An 8,759-nucleotide genomic window follows, 5' to 3' on the forward strand; every position below is an offset into this window, starting at 1 on the left:
ATTAATAGGACAGTTTCAATAATTAATTCATTGAAAAGTTCAGAAGTGTTTTTTTTTAGCTGGCTCAGAAGGCCTTCAGGGCTGGTTTGGTAAGGCTTGAGGATCTGGGGATCAAACCACAGCATCCTGATTGCTTTGTTTAAGCAGGCACTTGAACAACTGAGCTAATGGGCAGGCCCCCCTCCCTTTATTTTTGCTCTTCAAATTATTTAGATTTGGGGCTTTTTGTATAAGGGAAGCCACTTGATATTTAACTTTCCATGTATGATTTATTTCACTTAGCATTATTGTCTCAAAATCCATCCATTTTCCTTCAAATGCCTCAAATTTGTGGGGTGTGGTGGTGCACACTAGTGATCCCAGCACTTGGAATGCTGAGGCAAAGGGACTGTACATTTAAGGCCAACCTGGACTGTACAGTAAGCTTAAGGCCAGCCCAAATTATATGACAAGGTGCTGCCTCCAAAATCCAAACAACAAAAACAAAAATGAAACAACAAATGACTCAAATTTATCCTTCTTTATGGCTAAGCAGTACCCCTTTGTGTATATATACTTCTTTTAATGAGTATATAGGCCACTTTCATAATTGAGCTCCTGTGAATTGTGGTGCTATAAGCATGAATATGCAAATATCGCTGTACTTTAAATCACTTAGGAAGATACCCAGAAGTATAGCTGGGTCAAATAAATTTCTATTTTTAATTGTTGGTGGAGTTTTCATACTGATTTCTGTAGTTGTTATATTAGCTTACATCCCCAAAACAACAACAATATCATAGGGTTTCTTTTTCTCTGAAACATTACCAGCACTTCTTTTTTTGAATCCTTACTGATTACTACTCTTAGAGGAATAAGATGGAACCCCAGTGTTGTTTTAATTTGCATTTCTCTAGTGGTCAAATGTGGTGAACATTTTTTTTTTTTTTTTGACATGACAGAATTTTAAAGCTAAGCATCGCTGGAACTCATTTATCCTTTTATAGATTTTCACAATTGTAGTACCTGTTTTTGTGGTTGAAAATGGACAGCAGAAGCTCAAAAAAGGTATATATAATTTTAAAAAACAAAATAGTACAATTAAAACCCTCAAAATTAATACCATATATTGTTTTCAGGCTATCCAAATCCCATCTTTTTTTACCTACTTGTCAAAATAATTTTAAATTCCTATATTTGAAATATTGCTGTATGCTACATTGATCTCCACAAGGAAGGACTATGGAATTATGTGGGCTTCTTGGCTATGTACTTGAGCTATAGTGTGCTGTATAACTGGGGGGTTGTTAAATGCTTTTGTATAAGCCTTAACATTAATTTTCATTGGCAGGAATTTTTTTTTTTTTTTTTTTTGGTACCAGGAATCAAACTCAGGATCTTGAGCTCTCTGCGCAGGTGGTGCACTGCTGAGCTATATCCCCGGCCCAATACGGAATCTCGAAAAAGTTTTCTAAAGTGAGGACATTGAAAATGCACTGGCTCTATATGAAGAAGAATTGGGGTGCAGTGGGGAGGGGAAGGAAGTAGAAGAGGGGCAGTGGAAGGTGAAAACAATCAAAATATGTTTTTTAAAAAATTTATTATTTTTTTTTTATTTTTAAGGTGGAACCAGGAATTGAACTCAGGCCCTTGTGCTTGCCAGGGAAGCACTTATTCTACTGAGCCATCTCCCTGGCCCCTCAAAATATGTTATGTACATATATAGCTATGTCACAACGAGACCCATTATTCTGTATAACTAATATGCACTAATAAAATGAAAAAACACTACTGACACCTCTCCATCAAAGAAAGCATCTTCTAACATGCTGTTCTATCCTGAAGAACTCTTCTAGGCCAAAAGCCAACAAGGTGGCTTAAATTTGTCAATGGAGGAGAATTAGAGGTGCATTATGGTTTAGAAATCCTATTAGACTATCTTCACTTACAGTGTTTATTAGCTATACCTATTCATATGAGGATTCATAGTGAATCCTCATAGTGAATCCTCATTATGTTACTAGGTGAGTATTTTTGTTACTACTATTTTGCAGATGAGGAGACAAAAAAACACAGAGTAATTAGATAACTTGTCTCAGTTTATACAGCTGGAAAGTGACAGAGTCAGGGTCCAAGCTCAGGTCAGCTTGACTCCGGGATTTGGTTCTTGTCCATTGTATATACTATTTTCAAGCCATGTAGCAAACTATGAAGTTGGAAGGGGATATTTTTTAAAACATAGTAACCCATTGGTAAATTTCCTCCAGTATTTAAAAACTCTTCTCTTACTTTGAAGTCCATTCTGCAGAATCTTCCTTCTTCAATTGACATGTTTTCCGGCACTTGAATGAACCGTGGTGGGTAAAATTTCTCCTGGATTGCATCCTGGTCATTCACATCGCCTCTCGAGGATGATCTACTTCTACAAAGATATTTTAACAACAATTGTGCATAAATGTTAGCACTGATTTTTTATTCAAACAAATATAATTTGGTCATCAAATTTAAAAGCCTAGTATTCGCTGTTTGATCTGATGACATAATTATAATGGGACCTTGGGGCTGTGTTTAGCTGGTTGTATTTGAAGACTATTAGATAGCAACTTAGAAACACTGGATGCAAATTTTACATCTTTGTTTTTTGCGGTGATGTGAGTTTAGGAAACTGATCTATGAGTGCCCCATGGATTATTTTTGTTGCCTACAAAGATTGTAAAATGAGAATTGGATTTCCATTGTCATCAGAAAGTTGTAGAACATGGAAACATGGTTTTCTCTTATCTGACAAAAAAAAATTTTAAAAAATATGCTTAGGTTTTTTTTTTCAGTACCAGGGATTGAACTCAGGACTTTGTGCTTGCCAGGCAAGCACTTCTTGTACTGAGCTATCTCTCCGGCCCTTGATAAAAAACATTTTAAAAACTTCCTCTGATAATTAATATAAAAGTTTGGGTTATTGTCTTCAACATTATGGAAATTCTCTTGTTTTTTTTTAAAGGTATGTATACAGTAAACATGAAAATTTTATTAACATCACATATTAAGGTGAAAATATTTTAGGCAGCAAAACAAATATTTCTTTAAAAACTAAAAAGAAATACTTACCTTACTTGTGCCGTGGGAACTTGTAATCGTGCATGATCTGAGTTGTGCTGCTTGAAATTAAAACAAAGTGAGAATGTTAACATGTCACTATTAGCTTAAAATGAAGTAAGATTGAATAGTTGCAGTTGAAAGAAACACTTCTATTTGGTTCTATTTGTAGAGACATAGTCAATTTTATATATTCAGCTTTTAAGTTTTTAAATTATAGTGTAATAACCATGTCTGTTGCAAGAAATCCTTAGAATTAATAGAACTACTCAGCATGTGTTATTTATGAAAATTAGTGAAACTTGGAATTGATGTTGTCTTTCACATGACTATTTTATGACAAAGGATGATGTGTTCCCCTGGTTATCTGAAATGTGAGCACATAGTACGGATTGTCCTTTAGTAAAACGGGAATAGACATGAAGTCATTTATGCTGGCAGTAGATACAGGGCGTTATGCCTACTGCTCAGAAGTGGCACCAGTAGCAGTAAACACGTACTAGACTGGAAAATACTTCTCTTTTTAGCTCCTGTCACACAATTCTGTTGGCCATTAGAAATATATGTAGAACTATAAAGAAATGCTTTGAAAAATAGTGTTATTGGGGCCTGGGGAGATGGCTCAGTAGGATAAGCGCTTGCCTGAAAAATAGCGTTACTTGCTTCCTGCTTAAAAGGATGTATTTAAGCAAACATCTCTTAAGATTTATACTTGTGCCCCAGAAAATTAGTTCTATTTGAATATAAAATTAAGAATTGTTAATCAACTGATTAAATAGTGCTCATTTTGTGTATTTTATTGTTGTTGATAAAAGAAAAAAGAAATGGAAAATATAATGCTAGAACAACTATCTAAACTACACCTTCATATAAATATAGACAATCTGGGTATAAATTATTCATTTTGGGACAAATCTTTTTAGCTAATGTATTTTCTTTCTTTTCTGCAGAACCGGGGATTGAACTTGGGCCCTTGTGCTTGCCAGAGAAGCGCTTATTTTACTGAGACATCTCCCCAGCCCCTGCTAATACATTTTCTCTCTTTAAAATAAGTCTTACATCTCTATAACATTTTTTGACTAGTCTCAACATTATTTAAATAAAATATCAAAACAACATGGTCAATTCAGAAATTCATCAAATCAACTAATATTTTGGCAGAAAATATAAATAATCCAATTGAATTCAAAATATCCAAGTTAAGTTTTGACTTTTGGTTTGAATATATTATATTCACAAATGAGATATTTCAGTCATACTATAATTTGAAGATTCTGTATTATTTACATGTTAGTTGAAGTATAAAAAATAAGATTCATCTTTTCTGATTATCATAATGGCGTTTCTTGCTTTCCCCTGGTATTATCACCTTCAGAATGTATGGGAAAAATAATATATCTTTGTTTCTGGAATCATAAGTTATTCACTTACAAGATAAAGGCTTTAATTTAATGTTGCTCTAAGCAATTTCCACTAATAGACGTGAGCTCATGTCCCTATTTCATCCTTTTTCTAAGTCTACAGAGACAAAAATCTTCTTTTTCACTTTTCTATACTTGGAAGCTTAGGATTTTTGAATTCTTGTTGGAGGCCAATTTCTTGGGGACTTCTGGGGAAAGAATGACTGAGAACTGTAGAGGGAAGACAAAATGCTTCAGTAATGGCAATGCTTCAGTTTCGTCTCCTACCTACATTTTTGGGCCATCAAGCTAATCTCTTGTTGAAAAAGGTCTATTGTTAATCATAGAGTTGTTATTCAAAAGAATCATTTGTTTTTTTAAATAAAATAACATTTTTGAATATAGATACATGTCAAAAGGAATTAGCTTTTCTATTACTATTACAAGTATACTTTAAAATAACATTGAAGTGATTAATGACTCATAAGAAAAGATTACAATTTAGACTTTTAACATCTATCCTGTTAAGGATTCACAACTCAAATTCTCTGTCCATGTAGACATTATTACAAAAGACCTAGATCTAATGACCCCTAAGTGTCCAGACAAAAAGGAATTCTGTCATTATCCTGGTGTTTTGCCTCTGTGACATTTCATATACAGTTATTAGAACTATAGAACATGGGGTAAAATTTAACATACACATAAATGTATCAAATATATATATCATATTTGTGGCATATATACATAGTGATATATTTTTTCCAGTGTTTTTTATAAACATGTAGAAAAGCAGATCTTCTAAAACTGCACAGAATAAAAGTGCTCCTAGCTGGGTACACGGCAGTACACATTTCTGGTCTCAGTTACTCAGCAAGCCAATGCAAAAAGCTTGCTAGAGCATGGGAGTATGAGGCCAACCTAGGCAACATAGCAAGACCCCCATCTCTTCCAAAAAAGTTCCAGTTAGATAAAGTCTTTTAATTTACCTGTGGTGAATCTTGTGCATCACTGTTCTCAGGCTGAAACACAGCAGCTGCGTTCTGTGGCCCGAGCAATCTGCGAGCCATCTTTTCCTCATATGTCAGCCGCTTTAAAGAAAGTTGTTAAAGGATAGTGGTGAGATTTACTACAAGGGGTCTGAGCAGAGTTAACTTACTAAAACTAACATTCTGAGCATGAACTTTAAGGAAGTATAGTTCTATCTATTGAATTATAGATTCTGTATTTTCCAAACAAAACCTTTTCTTCCATTCGAAGCATTTTCCTTTCTCTGTATAACTTCTCTCATCTCTAGTAAAGATTCCCATTGGATTTTTTTCTCCCGTGAAAGTCAGCCATGATCACCCTTAATAAGGTTCTCCCAAGTCAGGTAAGATTCTTTCCCTTCCTTATTGTTCTACATTATCCTAATCTCCTCTATTTTTGAACATAGTATTCCCTACCCTGACATTCAGAAATAGTTTTATTAAATGAATATTGATGACTTGAGCTCACTCCTTTTTAAAATTTTTAAAAATCTTTTATTTATTTGGCATAGAGTCTTGCTATGCAGCCCAGACTCATAGTGATTGTCCTATCTCAGCCTCCCTAGCACTGGGATTATAGGCGTGTGCCACCCACCACACCTGGTTTTAGTGGCCAGCTTGGTGCAGGGAGCCCAGGGGCAGCATGGCATGTGGTACAGGGGATTGAACCCGGGTCCTTGTGCTTGCCAGGCAGGCGCTTAGACCACTGAGGTATCTCCTCAGCCTTTGAATTCACTTCTGATTGAGAGCCATACAACTGCTATGCTAAATGCATAATCATTTAGATTAAAAGGAAATAGTACTATTGCAAGGATAAGTGGGTGATAATATGTACATGGTAAGAAATGCGTAAGTATTATAGTTATACTTATTTGCCCATTAATATCATGCACCAACAAGAATGTTGCATCGATAGTACTTCTTATTAGTTATTTGGATATCTGACATTTTATGAGGGTAATATTTAAAACAAATTTTTCATTAGCTTTATTCTTCTACTATGGAAAACCGATATTTGATTTCGTGCAGAGTAATTTGAAATAGTACACCAATATTCCTTATTTTTACATAACTTTATTCCTTGCTGCCTTTCTGAGCACAAAACTGTGACACAGAAGGAAATTTCCTATTTAAATTAGATTTTTTTAACTGGCCTTTTGTACTAAAAATATCTCTTGCCCACTTGATTTCCATTATGGAGAATGGATTCCTTGCATTTCAGCTTTCTCTCCAAATCTTGAATCAGAGCTTCTTTGGATCCTTGTATCTCATGGTCAGGAGTCCTTGGTGCAGGCTTAGCATTTGCAGTTTGGGATGGCTTAGCATTGACAGGTTGACCAACTGAGGGTTGTTGATAGCTTTAAAAGGAAAAAAGAAAAGACTTAAATTTTTTGTAAAATAGAAGTGACTCCATTTTAAATAAGCAGAATTTATCACTTCATACTGTTAGTTTTATTAAAAATACCAATTGCCCTAAAAATAGCAGAGAAGGATTACTCTCTTTCCCTTCCTTTATTAATGAAAATCAAATGGGAGAAGCAAGAATTTAGGCATAAGGATGGCATCCTTCCTTGAAGATGTTCCCTAAAGAATGTGAGAGTAAGTCTAATTAATGGTAGCTTGTGAGCTCTGGTCTTCCAGTTGAATTTCTTCACTTTGATTGATGGGTAAACATTAAACAATGGTGTGTTGGAAGTGGCTCCTATGGGCTCAAGACAGCTGTTTTTTAGCATCTTTTCTTAGCTACCTGTCACAGTGTGAAGTTGGTGGTGGTGGAAGCATTCATATTGGGGAAATATAAAATACAACACATCATGGCTGCTTCCCCTAGAGCTCATTGTTGGACATCTACCAGTGTACCACTGGTATTTAGTGAATGCCCTGTTGCTCTCAGTGCAATCTACAGCTTACCCTGTCTGGCTTTCCTATTAATTTCCAATTTATATTAACTTTATTGTCTAGAAAAGCCTAACATTATGTTATATTACAAATCAGTTTTAAAGTAACAAAGTGATCTTTATTAAAACAACAACAACAACAACAACAACAAGAACAAGTAGGCAAGGTAGAGGAAGAAATACAACTGAAAAAATGGGTTGAAAATATCAGTTGAAGTGTTTAAGTACTTATTTCAAGTTCTGTTCCTAAATTTACTTCTAACCTATCCTTACCTCTCCCAAAATTTCCCCATTGTTTCTTATAGAGGTAATAGCCACAACTGAGGAAATCTTGCATTTTTAGCTGTTAGGTTGTTTAACCTTCTCATAGTGCTTTGTTCAGCGTGTTTTGTTTCATTTTGTTTGCTTTTTTGTTTTTGAGACAGGATCTGACTGTGTAGTCCAGGCTGATTTTGAGCTCACTATGTAGTACAAGTTGGCCTCTACCTCATGCCAATTCTCTTGCCTCAGGCTCCTGTGTGCTGGGATTATAGGCATGCACCACATGGCATAGCTAGTTTTTGTTCATTTTTAACCTAGCTTACTTATTGCATTCATTACAGGGACCCAGGCAGCTCATACTAATCTATTAAATATGGGAAAATTGACCATCACCATAACAAAACATCTCCACTTTGCTAATGAGTCTTTTTTCTGGTATATTCCTGTACAAATGATCTCAAAGATAATTAAAAGGACTTGTGAACTAAATGGAATTGTGTGTTCTCTGAGTGAAGCCAGAGTTTTCTCTTTTGCTGGCTTTGGGGACTAGGTTAATAATCATTAGATTATAAGCATATTGAAGAAAAAGGTGTCATATTGTTTATCATTGTAAGATTTTATATCCAGTACTGCAAAGAACGGTTGCAGAAGATACTGTCAGTTCAGTAAATGAATGTTTATCATTGTATGCAAAATGCTCTGTATTGAAAGTTGATGGTACACATTTTCCCAAGTCACATTTCAAATATTCAGATTTTCACAGTTGTCTATATTTATCCTTAACTAATGTCTTATTTATTCAGTTAAGTAAATAGCCAAAGCAAGTGTTGAAATAGATTTTTCACTCCTCAAAATCAAATTCTTGGGGCTGGGGAGATAGCTCAGCGGTCTAAGCATCTGCCTGACAAGTGCAAGGATCTGGGTTCAGTCCCTGGTACCGCATGCCATGTAGGTCCCGGGAGCTGAGCAGGCCACCTTCACCAGGCATGGTGGCACATGCCTGTAATCCAGCACTGGGGAGGCTGAGACAGGAGGATCACTATAAATCCAAGCTGAGTAGTGAGACCCTGTACCAAATAAATAAATGAATAAATAAATAA

The 8,759-nt window shown here is 35.2% G+C and overlaps 1 protein-coding gene across 3 annotated transcripts in view; it reads right to left on the minus strand.

The window, feature by feature from the left end:
- Nucleotides 1-8,759, minus strand: part of Myot (myotilin) — a 42,648-nt gene that overhangs the window by 7,985 nt on the left and 25,904 nt on the right. For 2 of the 3 annotated variants that reach the window (XM_023716441.1, XM_023716442.1), the window contains 4 exons: nucleotides 6,684-6,858; nucleotides 5,462-5,563; nucleotides 3,085-3,134; nucleotides 2,269-2,401 (listed from right to left, as the gene is read on the minus strand). In XM_023716441.1, coding sequence (XP_023572209.1) covers nucleotides 2,269-2,401; nucleotides 3,085-3,134; nucleotides 5,462-5,563; nucleotides 6,684-6,858 — 460 coding nt within the window. The remainder of the gene's footprint in view (nucleotides 1-2,268; nucleotides 2,402-3,084; nucleotides 3,135-5,461; nucleotides 5,564-6,683; nucleotides 6,859-8,759) is intronic. The other variant, XM_004632228.2, reaches the window with a different exon arrangement.

This window comes from Octodon degus, unplaced genomic scaffold, assembly GCF_000260255.1.
Source record: "Octodon degus isolate 3935 unplaced genomic scaffold, OctDeg1.0 scaffold00048, whole genome shotgun sequence".
NCBI classification, from domain to species: domain Eukaryota; kingdom Metazoa; phylum Chordata; class Mammalia; order Rodentia; family Octodontidae; genus Octodon; species Octodon degus.